The 22,195-nt window shown below is 37.2% G+C and overlaps 1 protein-coding gene across 1 annotated transcript in view; it reads left to right on the top strand.

Annotated features, from left to right (window-relative positions):
- LOC137624548 (mitogen-activated protein kinase kinase kinase 4-like) overlaps positions 1–22,195 on the top strand; it is a 242,614-nt gene that overhangs the window by 135,022 nt on the left and 85,397 nt on the right. The window contains 7 exon segments of the mRNA XM_068355436.1: positions 3,481–3,696; positions 16,512–16,685; positions 16,838–16,995; positions 17,526–17,672; positions 17,910–18,136; positions 19,540–19,748; positions 21,329–21,478. Of these exon segments, the coding sequence (XP_068211537.1) occupies positions 3,481–3,696; positions 16,512–16,685; positions 16,838–16,995; positions 17,526–17,672; positions 17,910–18,136; positions 19,540–19,748; positions 21,329–21,478 (1,281 nt within the window).

Below are 22,195 nucleotides of genomic sequence, written 5' to 3' on the forward strand. Positions count from 1 at the left end.
TGGAAAGGCTCCCTAATTCTTTAGCCTTGTAAGGCACTCGGCATACATTGAGTTGCACCCAAAATCTCCTCAACCTTATGGCTTTCGGGTGAAACAATTCTTAAACAGTCTTGATATAATTAGAAGTAAGATACTTCCACTTAAGATATCATCAACTCTTCCATGCAAATTACCAGATATCTTTTTGTAGATATTTTATTGGTATTAAAGAAAAACATGACTGAATTAGAAGCTAGGTCTCTCTTTTATGGAACATGTTAAAGAACATAGGGAATCAACTTTTATATATACTGATGGCTCCAAATCTGATGCTGGCATTGGATTTGGAGTACATAGTAGTTCTTTTAACTGTAGAGGTGCACTTCCTCCAATATCTTCCATATTTACTGTTGAATTATATGGCATACTAACCGCTATTGAGAAAATAGCGTTAAAAGAGGTGGGCAATTTTACCATTTATAGTGATTCAAGAAGTGTCATTCAATCTTTAGAAGGTTTTAATTGTAGTAACCCTTTAGTTTTAAAGATTTTAGAGTGGCTTATAATTATTGGCCTGAAAGGTATAACAGTTCGATTTTGGTCGGTTCCGGCACACGTAGGTATGTCTGGAAATGAAGAGGCAGACTCACTGGCAAAGAGTGCTGCAGCCGAGTTGCTACCAAGAAAGTATCCCTTTCTCTGTAATGATTTTTTACCTGCAATTATTAATTTAGTTTATAACAGCTGGCAATGGCATTGGGATAGTTTAACAGAAAATAGGATGAGAGAAATTGCAATTGTTATATCCCCTTGGAGTTATAATGGGATGCCCCAAAAATGGGAGACTGCTCTTTGTTGTGTCCACATTGGTCACACTCGGATGAGACACAAGTTTCTGCTGGCTGGACAACACCAACCATATTGCGATGACTGATACCCTTGACAGTGAGGCATTTGTCGACTGAATGCCCCTCCTATAGCACAAAAAGAAATAGATATCTATTTGAGGCTCAGGGTGAGGATGGCAGGTTCATCCTTGCCAAGATCCTTGGACATCATGTGTCGTACAATGCCAGAGGCATTTTTAAATTTATATCAGAAGCAGGTCTTCTTTATGCTATTCAACTTCTATAACATATACTTTTCTGGTTTTAACTGAATATCCTTTTAATCTTTATTTATAATAAACGATATCGGCGTAATTGACCTTCGATGTCAGGATGCCAGAGAACTTCAAATCATTCATTCATTCTTCTAAGATGAAGAAGGTGAGGTTGTCCCGTTAGCTGCAGTCTTACGAAAGGACTCCCATTCTTAAGAAGGGTGGGTGGCACGGGGTCAAGAGCCAAGGCCATGTTACCCCGTGTTATAGATTCATACCTCATACCCCTGGCTACCTAGGTAGATAAGGGGGATGGGCTTCAAGGCCCAATGTTTTGCCTCCCTAGGGCTGATACATGGGGCCGGATCGGTGGCCATGACCTTATGTCGCGGCTCCACGCCTCGGCCCCTGGCTACCCCGGTAGCCAAGTGGAACTAGTGTTATGGTCCCGTATTTTGTGGGACAGGTTTATTGGTTCCGTGTTTTGCGGGACAGGTTTTGTGGCCCGATGCCCCAGGGCCAATAGACGGGGCTATGGTCGGGACCATGACCACGTTTTGGAGCGCTGTGTGTGTGTGTTTCAGGTTCTCAGCTACTCTGGTGTCCAGGATGACTGGTATCAGCCGTGCATTTTGACATGGAGCTGGTGCCATCACGGCTCTTTGCCCCTTACTCTTATTCCAATAGAGTACTCATCTGTTGCCCCAACATCACCTGATCCAGCCCCATGGGCCGTGTTTTAAGTCTTCTTCCAACACCCATGGGACCTGAGATCCCCTGGATTGTTACACCCTTCCTCCTTTTAAGCCTGCTCCAGAAATTAATCTAGTTGTTCCAGTACAAATATAAAAAATTTTTCTTTACATAAGAGAATGATAACAGCAAAGCTGGAATATGGCAGTTTTACTTCATGGTAAGGTGTAGATAGTTGGCCGGCAATTACTGCCATGAGTGAGGAAACCCTGCCTACTTGGTTGATCACTGAGTAATCACTTTGATAGCAGCCATCAGCAAAAGGAGATTCTCGCTAGCTGGTCCTTTTGGCAGAACTTGATAATTGAATTTCTTTCTCTTTTCCAGTGTGTTTACAAGTTCAGTGACTGGGGGTGTTGGGCAAAAAGTGCTGCCCCTTCATGAGCTCAAGGGAGATGGATCATCACTTTCAGTGCCCTGGCTGTAGGGAACACTTCTGCAGTCAGGCCTCCCTCTCTTAGTGTGAGGAGTGGTTACCCTACCATCCAGTTAGGTTGTAAAGGTACTTCCAACTCACCAAGCAGTGAGTCTCCCTAATTGAAAGATGAGGGTTTGTAAAGCATGTAGGAATAAATCATTGATTTTTAAAGTAATTTGTAATTTTCTAGCCATACAAACCTGAGTTCTCTAATCCAGCTTCTTTCCTCAACCAACTCTCTCAGTCCTGGGTCAAAAGATGAAAAGTAAGGACTCTTCGACTGAAAAGGGGTTTGGGCTTCTTGCCCCGAACCTTTATCAGCTTGATCATTTTTCATTATCCAACTTTTAACAACCGTGTCCAGCATGCGCTGAAACTCTGGGTAATGGTAGAAGAGACTGTAGCTATGGTAAGCAGCTCTAATAGGAAAAAGACACTTCAAAATCTAACCATTGTTCTCTAGTCTTGGGTTGTGCCATAGCCTCTGTACCATTGTCTTCCACTGTCTTGGGTTAGAGTTCCATCATTTGAGGGTACATTTGGGCACTCTATTCTATCTTATTTCTCATCCTCTTGTTTTGTTAAAGTTTTTATAGTTTATATAGGAGATATTTATTTTAATGTTACTGTTTTTAGAATATTTTAGTTTTCCTTGTTTCCTTTCCTCACTGGGCTATTTTTCCTGTTGGAGCCCCTGGGCTTGTAGCGTTGTGTGTTTCTGACTAGGGTTGTGGCTTAGCAATTAATAATAATAATAATAATTAAATGACTCAGGTTTATATGGATAGGAAAAATACAAATTACTTTTAAGAATTTGTGATTTTGTATTGAAAAATTTAAACTACTTCCTTTGCATTTGGAAAAAAAATTAGAGAAATTTTGTAGATGTGAAGAAGTTTAGAGATATTCTGGCATTTTTATGACTGGATTGCATAGAACCACGAATACAGTAATAGGTTTTCTGTGAAATGCTAGTGTTTTAGCTTAACTCATATAACAAATGAATAATTTATGCCATAGTTTGATCAAACACTATATTTGGGTCAGTTGACTTGTACAAGTAGATTGTAAAACAATGTTACAATTGGATTTTTGTAAATTTCTTGCTGCACTTCATATTTTTGTAAGACTAATAGGCATTTCATATGAATAGTAGAATTAGGGATTATATTGTTTATGTTATGTTGTTTTGAAAGTCAATGGTAATTTTTTCAATTTTATTTTCCAGACCTCAGGCGATGTATTCTCTTGTGCTCTAGCTGAAAGTTTGCAAGAATTATATAGATATGGGCCATGGGGTCCCAAGTTTCTGGCAATGGACTTGCCACCATTTTACTCAATGTACATCTTTTTAGCGTCTGTCTCACTCCAGATGATGAGAGAATGCCTCAAGCTTCGACTTGAACAGATGCCTGAGAAGCCTTCGAGGCTTAGTATTAAGGAGGTAAGTTTCATTCAGACTAGGATGTGCCCTGTTACCTTTTAAATAGAGATTTGAATCCTTATACATATTAATTGTAATCATATACAGATATAATATATTAAGGATTTTTCCCTATTAAGTTTCATTAGACAAGCAGCTTATATCTGATTATAGGGGGAATTACATTTTTTAACATTGTTTAATTTTTTCAGCTTATCTATCATTACCCATTGTTGAGCAACCATCTTAACTCAAATATCGATAATAAGCAAATGTAGTTTATTTAGCACAATTGATGTTTCTTAGAGAGGAAATTGAGAAGGCTAAATAGCCTTCAAGAGCTTTTCACTTTCTTATTACTGTACAGTATTTGTAATACTCTAGTTTTTTTTAGGGTTCATTGCTAAGATGTGGTGATTTTTTTTATCTTTTTTCCATTCAGTTGAAGGAATTCTACAAAGAATTTCTATTTTCCTCATTAATGTGGTGAAAGAATTGTACAGTATTTATTCTAAGAAGTTGTTTAGGATTTTTTTTTAGGTCACCTGCAATTTTCCATAAAGTGGTTGTTGCCATTTGCATTTGTACAGCTTGAAATTGTTCTTTTTAAACATCTGACTTACCCGGTGGATATATATATAGCTTAAGTCCCTGACGTCACGGCAGAAAATTCAAAACTCGCGGCAATCACAGATTGAGTAGCTAGGTGTACCACCAGTGAGCCCTCACGCGACGGTACTTAGAACCATTCCATGTCTCCTCAGATTTTCTTTGCTGCTCACGCGGGCAACATCGTCAGATATTCACTAGTTATTAACCTGAATTTTGGCAGTTATCTTGGTGATGTACTGCTAAATTGGTTATTGGCATTCACTTATTTTGGTTTTGTTTAGTATTTGATTGCTATGTTTATAGCTTAAAAGGTAAGATTAGGAGTTTTTCCAACCTACTGTAATCTAATGAAAAACATGATGGCGGTAGGTAAACACTCTGCCTACTCTATGACGTCACAGTCATATGACGTAAGCTATAGTATGACTTGCAATTTCTTTCTTTTTCTACAATGAATGATAAGTGAATACTATCTTACAAAGTATTTAAGTTTTATAAGATAAAAGGATTATGTTATATTAAGAAAATTTTTGTCCTTTTTGTATACTTTATTTAGATAATCTTCGATCTTTTTTCAAAGATTAAATAAACTAGCGTTCAGTTAAATTTACGCTACGCAGTTCTTAGTCAAGCGATACGGTATTACAAATTTCTTTGTATCGTTATTAATAAAAAGTAAATTCTTCTTAAAAACCAAAGTATTTAAGTTCTTATAATATAAAGGAATATAAGATAAAAGGAATATGTTATTTTGAGAAAATGTTTTTCCTTTTAGTGTTTTTTCTTTAGAGAATCTATTTTCAGAGATTAAAGAAAACTAGCGTACAGTTAATTTTATGCTGCGTAGTATTCATGACAATTGATATAGTCTCACGATTCTTTGTATTGTTGTTTACTTTTTCGTTTTTAGGAATACTAATATTTTTCGTATAATATATATAGATGTTCCAATTGCAAAATTTGGCAAATCATATATATATATATATATATATATATATATATATATATATATATATATATATATATATATATATATATATATATATATATATATATATATATATATATATATATATATATATATATATATATATATATGCATATGTATATGTATACATACATACATACATACATACAGTACTGTACATATATATATATATATATATATATATATATATATATATATATATATATATATATATTATTCCTATATCTGTTTATTTAATATTTTATATAAAATATTTTGTTACATTTTATATAGGATTCAGAGAATACCTATTGCATTCTCATTCAAGCCCTTGACAGAAGAGTAAGATATCTCACAACGGGCATTTCTACTTTTGGTCTTATGTGAAAGAGTTTAAAAGTGCAGTTTTTTAGTGCTAAATTAGTGCAGTGAATTTATTCAATACAGTGGAGGGTGCTTCTGCTCATACCTGTCGTTATCCTAGCCTTAGACCTCTTCCAAACTTCCCAACCCCTGGGAGAAGGAATGTCGATCGGCAAAAGGAAACGAGAGGCGTTAGCTTGGCGCCGAGCGTCTTGTAAGACCCGAGCAGAAGTCCCCTCGAGCGTTCCTGTTGACGCTTCCCAGAATGCTCGCCCTCGCCGTAGGTAAGGCGAGGTAAAAGTGTTATCTAACGCCGAACACAGAGCTTTGGACAGCTAGCTACTAACGCTGCTGTAAGAGTTTGACACGATGTTTGTAACTTAGTGCAACTTCTTTGTCTCTCTTGAGTTGCACTTTGTCTCTCTTGTTCGATGATAGACCGTTCTAGACGCGAACGGCATAGTTCCGAGCGTCTGAATCGCGAGTGTGTTTAATCGCGAGCGTCTAAATCGTGAACGGCATTGTTCCGAGAGTCACGTGATGCTGAACGTCAAGCAGTTGCATGGCGTCTGGCTTCCAACAGTTGGACTTGACGTCGAATGTTAGGCAGTTAGATGTGACGCCGAGTGTCGTGCAATTCCATGGCATCAAGCTTCCAGCAGTTGGACTTGACGTTGAGTGTCTAGCAGGTAGAGGTGACACCGAGCGTCAAAGAGTTGCATGGCGTCAAGAGTCCAGCAGTTGGATTTGATGTCGAGTGTCAAGCATGACGCGGAGCATCAAGCAGATAGACGTGACGCCGAGCATGAGGCAGTTAGACGTGTCGTCGAGCATCTAGACTCGGACGTCATGGTTACAACAGTTGGGCCAAACGTTGAGATCGCGAATGTCTTAGTTCCGATTGTAATGACTGTGAGTGTCTAGCGTTGGAACATTGTTACGCCAGGTGCTATATTAAAAGGTACAGAAATAAATAACTTGAAAGATATTATTTTCTCAGACCAAGGCCCGCTTGAACTAACTCTTGGTGTCTGTTGGAAGGCGAGAATTAAACCTCTAAAATTATTGAGGCCAGAATTCAGGACCTTAAGGAGTTGACTCCTAGGAAACATGATATCTCTACCTCGGTTAGAGACTTGTAGGAGGAAGGGATTGACGATCTCTTTTTCTCTATTTAGCATTTAGAGGAATTCTCTTAGGAGAAGTTCCTAAGATCCTTCTTCCTTCAGTTGACTTTTAAGAAACTCATGAGAGTTTTTTCTGAAGAGTTTCCAATTTATTTTGTGCCTGCTGCTCCTCGTCCCGCCTTCAGAGTTTTCGCTAAGGAAGGCGTCGAAGGAGTCTCTGTTTACTAAGATGGTGCTGTCTCGATCATCTAATAGAGCTTGAGGATGATGGGAGACTGGATGCAATGAGGCATAAAAACCTATGAAGCCAGCTTCTTTATCAGTTATGCCAGGATAGCAAGGGTGGAGGCTAGCCACGTTAAGGTCGAGGACCTGTTGGCAGCCCCACAGAGACTTTTACAGCCCCCTTGGTGGATCGCTGAGTCTCTTAACCTGTTAAGCGTCACCCACGTGATAAACCGTTCACCACGATCTACTCGGTACCGCCTTCAACTGCATATTCCTTTCATGACTTTAATTGCCTTTTTCAAGCCGTCAGTCTCGTGATATTACGTTTACTCGAATTGTAAGTATAGGATCACCACTTGGCAACGCTCTCAGCATATGGGTGCTGTAAATAGAAACTTATATGATGTCTGGCAACTATTTTTCTGAAGGTAGCTTGATGTTAGAAAACTGGTTTCCTATCAGTGCCCTTCGGGCGTTCATGCGGAAGTGGTTGTTTGTTGTTCCTAAGTGGTTGTTTGTTGTTCCTTTTGTAATGAACGGTCTAAAGAGGAAGGTTATTTCTTTAGATGAAATAAATGATATTGTTGAGGAATTTGATAATGATAACCTGTTTGATAATGAGAGCACTAGTTATGAATCCTCCAGTGATTAGGATATTGAAGAAACAAAGTTTTCTTTTGATGCCGAAAGTGAAAATGACTTTTCATTACCGAATGACTGGACAACGAGATTTCACAAAACTATATAGGAAAGGAAACGCAGAGAGAGAGAGAGAGAGAGAGAATAAAGTGGATAAATAATGTACAAATGTATGATGAACATATTTGAAAACTATACAGGAAACGATATGAGAGAGAGAGAGAGAGAGAGAGAGAGAGAGAGAGAGAGAGAGAGAGAGAGAGAGAGAGAGAGAGAGAGAGAGAGAGAAAGAGAGAGAGAGAGAGAGACGGGGGGTGGGGAAGAGACTTATCCCTTTGCTTTTGTTGCTTATCCAGGCGTAAGATTTACGATTGAAGATAAAAAGAACCCATTAGAATATTCAGTGTTATGTAGCCATTTGAAATGAAATAATAGTGGTATTAATTGTTTTTTTTTACTCTACCATTTAATTAATATCCCTACTTTTAACTATAAAAACAAATTATAAGCATAAAGAAATGATATTAACTTTGAAAAATTATCATTAGTGAAATGACCGCTCAGGGCAAAAAAAGCGTGACGGTGCGTTAGCGGCAACCTGGTCCAGGGGGGACGCTTAACAGGTTAAGGATTGCAGGCAATGAGGCAAGATAACTTTGCACCACCCCCTTTTTTCTTCCTCTCTTCTCCCTCAAGAGTTGGTCAAAGACACAGGTTTTGGTGTCTAAATCAGCAAGAAAGTTTCTGCATACTTTTTCTCTAAACCGCACAGACAACAGTAGGAGCCAGACTTAACTACTTCTAGCAAGCCTGGGAGAGGAGAGGTGCAGACCTTTGGTCCGTGCTTTTACTAAATGATGAATGCAAAGTCTTTTTCCTAGTGAAACCTCCTTTATTAGTTACTCTGATAGACCTCTCTGCCAAATACAGAGAGGAGCCAAAGAGACAGGCTATGCAACATCAAATGTCTCTCTTTTTGGAGAGGGAGGCTTTTGTCCGGTCCTGGATGTCGCTGCTCTCAACGCCTTCGTTCAGAAGACAATGTTCTCCATGAAGACATCGAAATCAGTCCTTACAGCATTAGGAAAGGTCCACTGGATGGTCTCTTTAGGAGGAAGTTGTCCAGTTTTGGGCTCTTTGTTTAGGTCTATGCACCACCCCTCAAATAGAAGGTGCGTCTGTTGCGACCTGTCGTTCTTCTAATACATAGACCTCTTCCAAGGAATGTCGAACATAAACTTCTTCCAAGCTCCCTATCCCCTGGGAGAAGGAATGTCGAACAACAAAGGAAACGAGAGGCTTCAGCTCCCGAGCAGACGCCTCCTCGAGCATACCTATTGATGCCTCCCAGGATGCTCACCTTCATCATAGGAAAGGTGAGGTAAAAGTTTTTTCGTCATCTTCGGATGACGCAGCGCCGAGACGAGGCTGGCGTCTACTTCCAGACCTCTGAAGAGGAAGGTGGACACGGTCAATCAGCGTCCTATCATGACACCGCAAGCTTCTGGTTGTAGTCTTTGGAGCAGTTCTGAGCGTTTTTTCATTCTGCTGAAGAAAACTCTCCTACCAAACATCCTTTAAGGATGTCGGCAACTGTCAAATTTTGTCCAACTCACCCAGTTGCAGGACAGTTGTCTATGTCCAGCATGACTTCGGTTCATGCTCCTTCTCCACCGTCAAACTGGTTATCGTCTTTTGGACGTTCTGCGTGTTTTTTAAGCGGGGTAGAAAGAGAGCTTGTGGTAGATGTGATGTCTCCTGTACCACAACAGGTTGACTCTATTTTTCTTATGCTGCTAGATATGCAACAGAAGCTCTCTTCGCTCAGGCTAGTTTATCAGCCTGCGAACAACAAGAGAGTAGCAGGCCTGGATCCTGAGCGTCGGGTAACTTCACACCTGGACGCCAAGCGTAGTGAGGTTACTAGTCGAGATGTTCTTGATGACGAACGTCTTTACAACTCCCTAGTTAAATGTCGTTTTTTAGCCATTTTAACACAAGGAGTCAAGCAGACAGACGTGACGTTGAACGTCCACCTATTGGGACGTCGAGCTTTGAGCGAAAAATGACGTCCTGCAGGACGTGACGTCGAGCGTCCTGCAGGACGTGACGTCGAGCGTCCAGCAAGACGTGACGTCGAGCGTCCAGCAAGACGTGACGTCGAGCGTCCAGCAAGACGTGACGTCGAGCGTCCAGCAAGACATGACGTCGAGCGTCTATCGGGACGCGGCGTCAACCATCAAGCAGAATGCGACCCCAAGCGTCAAACAGCTCGTGACATGGACTTGTACGCATTTCCACTGTTCAGTTCATTACAAAGTGATGCAAGAGTTTGTGTCACACGAAAGGAACGGATTGATTCTAGTGGCCCTCTTTTGACCCTCAGAGAGTGGTTCACAGAGGTACTGCAATGGATGGTAGACACTCATAGAAGTCTTTCATTGAGAGTGGATTTACTCAAACAAACCCACTTGGAAGGTACCATCTAAATCTCCAAGCTCTTCATCTGACTGTCTTCAGATTATCGAAAAACTCACAAGAATTAGAGGTTTTTTTGAAGGAAGCAACTAGAGCTATTGCAGGAGCAAGGAGTACTTCTTCCATCATGGTTTAACAATATAGGTACGAGGTGTGTTAGAGAAGGGTGCAGAGTCGACTCTCTTTCATCGCCCAGTACTTCTATAACTCAGATTGCTGACTTCCTGTTACATCTTCAAAGGAAATGCAATTTTGTTATCCTCTACCATCATAGGATACAAGAGTATGTTAACAACCGTATTCATGGCACAAAGACTTGGACAGAAAGCTTTCTAATGTTAAAGACCTACAGAAACTTTTCAAATCGTTTGAAACATCTAAGCAAAAGCTCCAGATTCACCAGTTTGAAATCTGAATATTGTCCTGAAGTTCATTATGAGTGACAGGTTTGAGCCCTTCCATTCAGCTTCATTTAAGGACCTTACGATGTAGACTCTATTTTTGGCCAGTCTGGCGACAGCTCACAGAGTCGGTGGGATTCATGCTTTTAGCTTAAATGATTGGTTTTTTCGAGATCACAAAGCTATCTGCTCATTGCAGTTTGGCTTTCTCGCCAAGAACGTACGCCCTTCTCAACCTTGACCCAAGGCTTTTGAGATTCCGAACCTTTCGGATGTGGCTGGCGAGGTGTTAGAGAGAGTCCTGTGCTCAGTAAGAGCCCTAAAGTTATATCTAAACTGAACGAAAGAGTTGCGAGGCTAGTCGGAAGCTTTTTGGTGCTCGGTCTAGAAGTCTTTGTAACAGATGTCGAAGAATGCACTTTCATTCCTCATCAGGCTCTTAATTAAGAGACTCATACACTTTGCAGTAAGGCAGACTGCAAGTTTTTGTAAAGGCCAAGATGCTTCAAGTTCAAACTGTAACAACTTCGGTGGCCTTCAGGCAGAATAGATCGTTGCAAAGCATTAAGGGCACAACCTTTTAGAGGAGTAAGTCTGTGTTCGCTTCACATTATTTCAAACGTGTCCAGACTCTTTTTGAGGACTGCTTCACTCTGGGACCATTCGTAGCAGCGAGTGCAGTAGTGGGGAAGGATCCACCTCTATGTTCCCATAATCCTAATACCCTTTTCTTGTCTTGGAACTTTTGTATTTTTATGGTTGCTTGGAGATTGGTCGACAGTTTTCCACAATCATTGATTTTGGCAGGTGGTCAATTTTGTTCCTTGAGAGAGCCCGGAACAAGGGTATTGGCTGAGGTCCTGTCATAGTGAGGTATTTATACCGTTTTGACAGCTCCTAGAGATCTTTTCAGCCCCCTGAGTGGATCGCTGGGTCTCATAAGGAAAGCAGACTAATGAGTAGTATCATAAGAGTCAGCTTCCTTATCAGGTACAAACGCTGTCACAAAGTTCTTAAGCCATGTAATAGGTAATGATCCTATGAGCATGAATACTTGAATTTATGTTTTCCTGACACAACATACAGTAATGGCTCACACTACGAAATTATTTGGTTCCAAGTGGCTTTTGTACTTTGATTTTTTTCACATTATGAGTTGCCTTTTGCATGTAAATAGCCTAATTTGTTCCAAGCCCTACAAAAATACAGTAAATGTTTATAATAAGGCTAAACTCCACTAAACACTATGAAATACAACCATTTGGATCATTCAGTAATAACTTAACTGTTAGTAACCGGTAAATTAAATTCATAATTAGCACAGAAAGTATGACAATGCAATGATAAATTGAAAATACAGTAACAATATTGTGGAACCTAACCTTTGATGTGAGGCGATGTCCGAGAGCGAAGGATGATAAACGGCAGAAGACATTAACAAGTCACAGAAAACATAAACACATAACTACAAAACACATTAATATATGGCAGAAAATATTAACACAACTGTACAATAAACTTAAAATTTAAGTTTTTTTTTTTTCACCTTTTTCTAATTTTTTTTTATACATTTTGTATTTTCTAAATCTAATAGTTTTCTTCATCACTGCCACTTTTTTTATCACTTTCAGCTCCCTCTTGGCCTACTAGTATCGAAAGCCTCTTGAATAGATAACTATGAAAGGAAGCTTGTTTCTGCCTGCTTCTTAAAATGTCCCTGAAATGACTCTTTCAAACGTCATTAATGTGCTCAAGAAGATGACCTGTGTAAACCTTTTCTGGGTGTCTTTTCTAGAGTTTCTTAAAGTTTGAAATCACTTGCCAGTCCATGGGCTGGTGTAGAAGGGTGGTGTTAAGAGGGAGATAGAGAACCTTGATGAATGAAAAATCAGCTTCGATATCTTCCTCAAGGCCAGGAGGGTGAACAGGGGCATTGTCCAACAGCAGGCATTTCGAGGGAGGCTTTTCTCTTCCAAGTATTTTTTCACAGTCGGGCCTAAATAAAGGTTTACCCACTTGGTGAACAAGCTTCTTGTTACCCATGCTTTTGCATTAGCCCTCCAGAACACTGGAAAATTCTCCTTAATCACTTTGTGGGCCTTGAAGGTTTGAAGTGTCTCATAATGATACACCATAGGGGCTTCCCCTTACAATCCCCACTGGCATTTTCACAGGGTGCAAGAGTAAGCCTGTCCTTCATAGGCTTATGTCAAGGTAGATTCTTTTCTTCTGCTATAATGTACATCCAACAAGTAATTTTTTTCCAAAAAAGCCCAGTTTTGTCACAGTTGAAGACTTTCTGGGGACTGTAGCCTTCCTCAAGTGTCAACTTGTCATATGTCTTAACAGAGTCTTTGGCTGCTTTTGTGTCCAAGCTTGCAGCCTTCCCATGCCGCACCACCGTATGAACGCCAAACCGTCTCTTAAATTTGTGATCGTGTCTCCAGCAATTTCCTTGTCCCTAATCCAAACAAGAAACAGTCTCTCCATCTAATCATGGATTTGGCTCCTCTTGCTGTAGAAAACAGTCACGCCCTTAGGTGTTGCTGCTTTGAGGGCTTCCTTCTGTTTAAGGATAGTTCCTATCGTAGACGGATTCCGGCCATATTCCGTAGCCATCACACTTAACCGTATGACAGCCTCGTACTTCTTGATTATCTCAAACTTTGTCTCCATAGAAAGCACCCTCTTCTTCTTTCCCTGCACATCAGCGACTTTCTTGGGACCCGTGACTAATAACGTACGAGTTGAATAACGCAACATGATACAGTTTAGAACTAAAAGCACAAAAATGAAATCACCAATACGAATTCGATGTTAACAATTGCACTGCCGAAAGGAAATGAGCGAGGGACGCTGACACGTAAATGCATGATGGGATAGATGCCGACGCATAGCAGAGCAGGATCATATGGCGGTAACTAGCATCAGAGTAAGGAGATAACCAATGGGAGCGCGGGAGGATGGTGGTGAGTTTAAGGGGGACGGGGCACGAATTTTAAATTTAGTCTTGGCGGTCGGGCAAATCATGTACCGTTCCTCGTTTTGTAACATTAAAAATTTTTTGCAATATGAGTCGTGAAAAGCTTCTCAACTCATTTTGCAGCATGAAAATTTTGTATGCTGAAGCTTTTGTATCTAGAGGTATCACTGTATATATTAAATGTATATTAGAAATATACGTTCATATATTGGTAATGATAATTGTACAAATAAGTAAATAATCATAAGAAATATCTATCATATGGAGCCTAACATTAGACTGATTATATGGTTTGATTTGTCATTAATCTCTGACAACTTACAGTAACCTTCCCATAACCACACTGATAGCTCCAAGGGGGAAGTGTATAAGGTATAAGTATGGATGGGCGAGTAATCTATGTTAGTTTCCCCCGAAAATCATGCCCTAGAAATGTCTAGTATCTGATTTAAGTTTGTATTATTCACTAAACTCTGAAAAATATATAATAATGAGCAAATTGTTGATCTGTACTGGTTCCATATACATTTTCTCTTTTCTTATTCAGTATGTGTTCATCCAAGTACTGACTCACTCAAAAGTGTGCAATTTTGGGTGAGTGGGGGCTGGGAAAATATAGATATGTGAGTCCTTATTGTATATAGCATTTACCTATTGTTGAAATCATTTGAGATACTTTGTACATGTAGGTATCATATTTATTTATTTATTTGTCATTAGTTCTGATTTGCATTGCCCGAGCTACTGTATCAGACCAATGAATATTTAGTGTATTTAACCCAATATTCACATGTCTTATTCAAAACTTGAATCTTATTGACTGTTTTAGCTCTTAACCCCTCACTGAATTGGCACTCAAGCCCCCAATTTTTTTTTTCTTTGACAAAACCATAAAAGATAGGACTTAACATTTATTATTCTTTAGCTCTAGTTGAATAAATTTCCTCTCCATCAATATACTGTCTAATGTTACATATTTTGTAAAATTTTCATACATGTAAAGCATAATAACAAAAATTGTAATTGATCAATGTAAAATCCCGCAATGGCACCAAAGGGAGTATAAATGCTGGATGTAATTTAGTAATTTATGTTCAAAGCTGCTGTAAGGGCTAATATACATTTTCATAAATTCTTCCGAAGGTTTCTAATGTCACGTATCTTGAGCACTAATGAAACTGACAAAAGTGAAGTTGTTGAATAAAATACTCTTATGTGATTACTCCTTCTGACTGCCATATTTTTCAGCATATAAGATGACAATTAGATACTAAAATTCACCGCTAGAAATTTGGGGTCATCTTATGCTACCATTCTAATTATCTCATCTTGAATTCTCAGTGATGTTTATTGGTATGGTAGCCTCAGCTTTGGGGCAATAATCACCAATATACGTGAAATGATTCACATCATGAAGTAGGTTGTAAGTTCACCAGGGCACCAGCCACCCATAGAGATACTACCCCTTTAGAGTTATTGGGTCCTTTGACTGGCCAGACAGTACTACATTGGATCCCTCTCTGTGGTTACAGCTCATTTTATCTTTGCCGACCTATAGACAAAATAGTCTGGCCTATTCTTTACACATTCGCCTCTTATCTCATACACTTGACATTAAAATTATTATTATTATTATTATTAAATGCTAAGCTACAACAATACCAAACAATTCTTCTCTCACTGTAATTGTTCAGTGGCTACTTTACTCTTGGTAAGGGTAGAAGAGACTTTTAAGCTATGGTAAGCAGCTCTACTACGAGGACACTCCAAAATCAAACCATTGTTTTGTAGTCTCTTGGTTACTGCCATAACCTCTGTACCATGGTCTTACACTGTCTTGGGTTAGAGATCTCTTGCTTGAGGGTACACTTGGGCACACTATTCTATCACATTTCTCTTCCTCTTGTTATTTTGAAGTTTATATAGTTTATATATGAAAGATTTATTTTAATGTTGTTATTAGGCTTCTCTTCTAATTTTTTTCCTTATTACCTTTCGTCATTGGGCTATTTTTCCTGTTGGAGCCCTTTGGCTTATAGCATCCTGCTTTTCTAACTAGGGTTTTAGGTTAGCAAGTAATAATAATAATAATAATAATAATAATAATAATAATAATAATAATAATATTTAATAAAACCATTTTTACCTGAAATAATATTGGCATACAATATGTTATTAATAGATAGTCTGTTCGAGAAATAATTCCATATCAACAACATACAATACTTTTTGAGAGCTCGATGAGAAAATGTAAACTATGGCAGGTGGTTTTGTCAGCAGATTTCAAGCTATCGCTATTGGGGATATATGCATACATAAATAACAAATGGTATTCTTGATATAATTCCAAACTTATTCAAAACATTTCATGATTAATATTTGGAAATACTAATATGTTTTAGACTGCCAAAGTTATTCCAAACTTATTCAAAACATTTCATGATTAATATTTGGAAATACCAATATGTTTTAGACTGCCAAAGTTTTCATGCAGTTTATCTAAAGCTATTGGTATCATCAGATATCAATTGGATGTGTAATGTGTTTGTTCGTTCTTTAATTGTAATTGGTGATGAAACGCAACCAAAATAATGGTGTTCCCCTTTAGGCGAGTTGTGTAGGAAAATCATGATATATAATTGGCATTATTTTTTTTATTTGGAATTTTTAAGGATACAGTAAGTAAAACATTTGTTCAATAATAACATCAAATTTACATAACCAATTCCTACTGTTACAAAACCTAGCCCATACACTGATGTTTTTGATTTAGCAGTCATTTTATACTACAGATATGAAATAAATTTAATAAAATTTTCCATAATTTTTGCCATGCCTTATCTAAAAGTCATTTTATATGCAGAAATATACAGTACCTACCAGTGTAAATGTTTTTTTTTTAGTTTCTATATGTTGTGTATCCTTGACTGAATACATCAGACAATTTTGATGCTTGTAAAATAAGTGTTTGGATCATAACTGTTCTGGAAAATGTTCTGAAAGGTCAATTCTTTGTAATATTAGTTTGTTTTCCACAGTTAATGCGAGAGTACAAAGAGGGAGTTAAATTTGCAGTTGTTGTGAGGCAAAAATATTTACGGGCATGCAAAGCCTTATTTATTAATCTGAGTCAGTCATTGAAAGAAAACTTGGAGATAAGGCAAAATCAACAAATAGAAGAACTTGATGCAAACATCAAAAGAATGTTGGAGGTGGGTATCTTTTCTGTTATTTGGTTTCCCAAAGTAATTGTGTTGTCTTATTGAAATACATCTCCCATAAAAATAATGCAGATATTGGAATAGATACTTTATCTCACTTTAACTAGATAAGTACAAAGTTTTTGGGTTCACATTGTTTACAGGTATACTTAGAATGGCTGGACCAGTTTGTATGTATGCTTCACAGAGAGCCTCATGCATCAGTACTGCAGCGCAATTTCCTTCAAGAAGAGTGGCGATTTGTTCAAGCCACTTGTCCACACGTCACTGAAGGCGACAGTTTAGCAGCAACACGGTTTTGGTAAGATAAACAATTTTTTCGGAAGAAAAATTTATTACTACTTTCTGTGTGGCATCATTAAATGTTATGTTCGGCAGTTTAACGAGATGTCTGAGGCAAAATATTTGTTTCGGAGTACCTTAGAATTTCTGTTTCAAACTAGGAAATTAAATTTAGTGTAAAAATTGCAGGTCTTTAAAAGAATCTAAAGTAACTTAAAAAGGTTAAATATTCAGACAAACTTTCTGTAATTAACTTGTTTCAAAAGCTTGACATTCACTTAAATGCATCTCAATTGCTGGTCTGACCTGCATTCTCTGTATGCTTGGTTATGATCCTGGATGCCATTTATTTAATTGCCATGGGTCAAATAAGTACTCTGTGACTAGTTTGAAGACAGGGTAGAAGTACAGTGCCTTAATATGATGCTCTTCTTGATTGGAAGAATTATTTTTCTAAATAATCCACCAAATAACACCTTTTATATGTTGATAGACTGTAAATGTTATTTATATGATACCAGTGCAGTATTTTGAATTTTCGTTTTTCAGTAACATTGCGTGTCATATGCTGTGTAGTGTCGGAGACTTCATTGATACAGGAATTGATGATCAAATGGCAGCTATGCAAGACTCAACTATAGAAAACTTTGATGATTCTTCTGATGAAGAAGAAATGGAACAAGATGACATTCAGAAGTAAGCTTTTCCTCAAGACTTATGCCAAATGAGTTGTCCAACTCCTTGAACTTTATCTTTCTCCAATTTTTAAACTTTTGATGAGAGTGTGGAAGTGTTATGCAAGTTTTCATTAACTTGTTTGATGATCATTATTTTAATGATGAAACTAATAATAGTAATGATAAAATTGTAATTGGTAATAATAATTCTGTTTACTCGGCAGTATCTTTGACTTTATGCATTTCTCCTATCCAGAAAACGGCTCCTTCAAAGATGTAGAGCATTACAAGTCCTGCTTGGTGAAACACGGGAGAGGTCATTGAGAGCTGCAAGTCTGGCAAAAATGTTGAGGAAAGACCTAGAGGTGGCAGCTGAATTTGACATGAGAGAAAGTCCTGCCGTTGTTTTAGATAGGTTGCAAGCAACGGGACATATTCGAGTCATTGCACCACACAGTCATAATCATTTTATTTTTGTACCTGGTAAGTGATCATACTGCATTTTGGTTTTTGTAATATCACTAGCACAATATTATTATTACTAGTATTTAAATAATGAAAAGGAAAATATTGATACTGTAACAAAGGTAAACCACTGTAAATAACCAAAGTTACCGAACAAGAAACAGATGTTATTGATAACAACTGAAATGGCGAACAGTTATCACTCGCATTTTAACCATCATATGAAAGTAAACAATTACATTACTTACTGGTATGTTGATAATGACATCAAGAAAAATGGAAATTATTATTTTACAGTATACATAGTCTCGATGGAGAAACTTCCAACAGAACTAATGGGAAAAAAATAATAATTCCTTAACCTTTTTTATCAGAAATCGCATAACTAATAACTGAAACTGGAAATTATCATACATTGGCAACATGGACATAAATAATAGTTCCCATAATAATTGTTTCTATCACGTAAAAGAAAAATCCTTATAGCCTTAAACCCACCACACCCACTGAATGAACCACAACCAGCTGATCTATAAAAACAAAGGCAGTATAGTAGTCTGGATCAGAATATAAACATTTGCTATGATTGTGTTTAATTATACAATTAATATATGCGAATAGGCTATTACTAGCATTATCATTGGAAGCAGTTAAGTAAAACATCGGTTTTTATCAAAATAATGTCTTATTTTAAATGCAGCTGTATATTTTGACTAGACTAACTTGAATATATGGTTTGGTCGATGCCGTAGCCTTGGCCAAAAGTACATATGATATTTTCATAACTCGTGTATGATAAGACCCCCCCCTTAAATTGGGCTAAAAAAGGTCTTCAAAGGTTGCACGTTACTCAAGTATACACGGTACTTATTTTCATATAATTATGGGAGAGTTTTTCCATAAATTTCAGTGCTTTGTAATGTAATAACTTAAAGTAAAACCGGGAAATAATAAAAATACTATCATATGAAAAAAGGTTTAGATTACATTTTTAGGAGTATAATATATATAAATATCGTATATTTCCATGTATAAGATGACCCTCAAATGTTAAAATTTACCTCTGAAAATTTGGTCATGTCTTATACAACCAATATGAAAATCACGCCTTGAAATTGAAGTGATATTTATTGATAGGCTATTCTAGGCCTCTGTACAATAACTGGTAATAATGGTAACCAAACCATATTTACCTTACATATTATTGGCACACTGTTCATGATAGATAGCCTATTTGAGGAAAAATTCCATAACTATGAAGTAAACTTTTATTTACACGAGTCCAGCCAAGATAATATAAACATTGGGTTATAGTTGTGTTGCAAGTAACCTTTATCTCATTATATTCATCATGCAAAGTTTAAATAAGGTTTATTTTGCCACAGTTGATGAAATTTACAGTAGTACATTGATTTTTTCAGGTCGCATTAAGGATAAGAGAGAGTATATTTGGCACCTACTTGATATGAGGGTTGGTGGTATAGGCCTGGAACATGACGCGGATGAAGAAGGCGGGTATTTAGTTCTTATGAGATGTAAGGATTCTAACTCTCTTTCGGGCCTTTGGTCGGGAGACATAATCAAGATCGAACCTACTGCTGATTGCACGATCACTCTTTCGCGGGTACAGGTAATGTATTATTATTAGCAGGTGATATACAAAGACATCAAGAAAGAGTACGGTGATTGATTCACCTTTTATGCTTACTGTAAGTTTGGTCAGTTATTTAGATATTGCAAAATATTTATTTTCAATATGTTTGATATGATGAATGTCTGACAAATGGATTGGGCAACCAGGTTATGTTATCAGGGCTAAGTTTCAAGAAAACTTAAAAAGAGAGTCTTAGAGATTAGAGATTTTACTTAACTATGAAGTAATTAATGAAGGAATTTTAAGAGTTTGATATATGTTGACCTGAGTAGCATGTTATAATCATTACCAGATGAGGCTTCAGCAATAAGAGGGAGGATACAGTAGTTTAAAAGATTAGAGCCATCACCCCTCTTTTGGATAGGTTGAACCAGTACCTTTTTCCAATAGAACATATGGCAAAATGTAGGGAATAAACAAGAGCCAAGTAATTTGCAAATTCATTGAAAATTTTTTGAGCTAAACACATTATTAATTTTTAATGATGCATGAACCTTGTGAGTAGAGATTCTTACAGAATGCATGGGATTAGAGAGAGAAAGTATGAGGATCGGAACAGGAATGTTGGAGTTGTAGAAAGAGTTAGCAGAAAAGTAAAAGCTGAAGCGTGTGATCATAGTTCAATTAGAATAGATTACAGGTGGAAAATCTGCAGGTTTCAAGATCTATATTGCCAAAGAAACGGAACATTATATTATTAGAAGAGATCTGTTAATTAGATGTCTTGGTCTGAAAAAACTTCTTGCCTTTTGAAATGCAGTTATTCAAAGCAAACCTTGAAGATACTTGAGTAACAGTAGCTGTAGAGAAGGAGTAATCAAACCAAATGTCAGAAGGAAGAAAAATTAATTTTTTACAAGGCATGCAAGTCATAAACACCTCCCAAAGAGTGTGTTCTTTGCCAGGAAACAATTGTGAAAAGGTCATGATAGAAGTGATAAAAATTAGATATTGGTTCAAAGTTCTAAGATGGGTAGTACTTGAAAGAATTTCAGGGGAAGAAAAGGTCGCGAAAGTTAGACAAGTATTCATGACTAACAGGATGTTGTACCATCTAATAAGTATAAGAAAAGTATGCTGTATAAGTGGAACTGTGCTACTTGGTTTGGTGTATATTTAAACCTCCAAAAGTGAGAAGATAGCATATACTCAGGATACAGGATAAGAAGTGATTTTTCTGTCAAAACATTCATTGTATTTATTATCTATGCTTTTTTTTTCCCAATAGAATCCCTTTTTCTGTTACTGATTTTGTGAATTGATTCAATATCATGAGCTGTAAGATTAAGAAGTTTGATGGTACACTAGTTAGAGGTAGATTCTTGGAATAATTAATATTTCATTTGGTTAAATTGAATTAAATTCTTTTCCTAATTTTGATAATAAAGTTTTGATTTATTAATACTATTAAACATTTTATTATTTAGCAATGATGATACAACCAGAGTTGTTTGGCTGATAATTTTTTAATTGCAAATTAAGGATTTCAGATGTTATTCATACTGTATTTTGTGGAATGTAGAGGTATAAATATTCACCATAAATTAATCTTTCAGGTGATGAGCCTTATGATAGTGGTTTCTTCTGGTACAATGCTTTCTCTGGTACGGAGAGAATTTCTACGGTCAATGGGAAATACTGTTGCTTTGGTACGGGATCAGACAGCTCCAAATAAGGCAGTTACACATTCCATTGATGAACTAAAGGTAATTTCATTATATGTATTATTACTAGTATGCAATTTTTAAAATTGGTGATTCCAAGAATCTTGTTTCTATAGAAAAAAAGTCAATTAATCTGCTTTCATTATGGAGTTATGGGGTTTTTAATATTGCAAAAGATACGTATCTAGCATGGGAAATACTGATTGATACTGGTACAGTACTGTAAAATTACATATTCTCTAATAATTTTCTGCTTACTCTACTTATTTCTATATCAGTACAGTGTTCAAAATTATCTGGTAATAAAATCAGCTACTAGTGATCCCTGGAAAGTTGTTGCTGTAGTTTGTTCTTGCACAAATACAAACCATTGTCCTTTAGGTAAGAGTATGTTTTCACCATGAAGCTGGTCAATCGATGAATCATTTAGAGAACATTTAAGCGACAAGTGGGAGCGAGGATGCGGAAAATTTCCCTCTAACCTGTCAAAGCTGCTTCACTTATGTTTTTAGCCACATGGAGTACAGATGTACTGATTCACCTTTAAGCAAACTTTTCATTTTCTTTTTCTTTCAGGAAGTGAATGCTGTCTGCTGATTGTGATTGTGAAGCAAGGCACTCAATTTGTGGGAGGGTGGTATTTACATCCGGTTATTGGTAAATCGGATGTAAATCCACACACTGCGTTTTTTCTAAGGGCATGCTTGTTTGCAATCATCTGTGTGTGCTGAGTGTTGGCGTATACTTTGAGGGAAAGAA

The sequence above is a fragment of the Palaemon carinicauda genome, chromosome 31 (assembly GCF_036898095.1).
Source record: "Palaemon carinicauda isolate YSFRI2023 chromosome 31, ASM3689809v2, whole genome shotgun sequence".
Taxonomy (NCBI): Eukaryota; Metazoa; Arthropoda; class Malacostraca; order Decapoda; family Palaemonidae; genus Palaemon; species Palaemon carinicauda.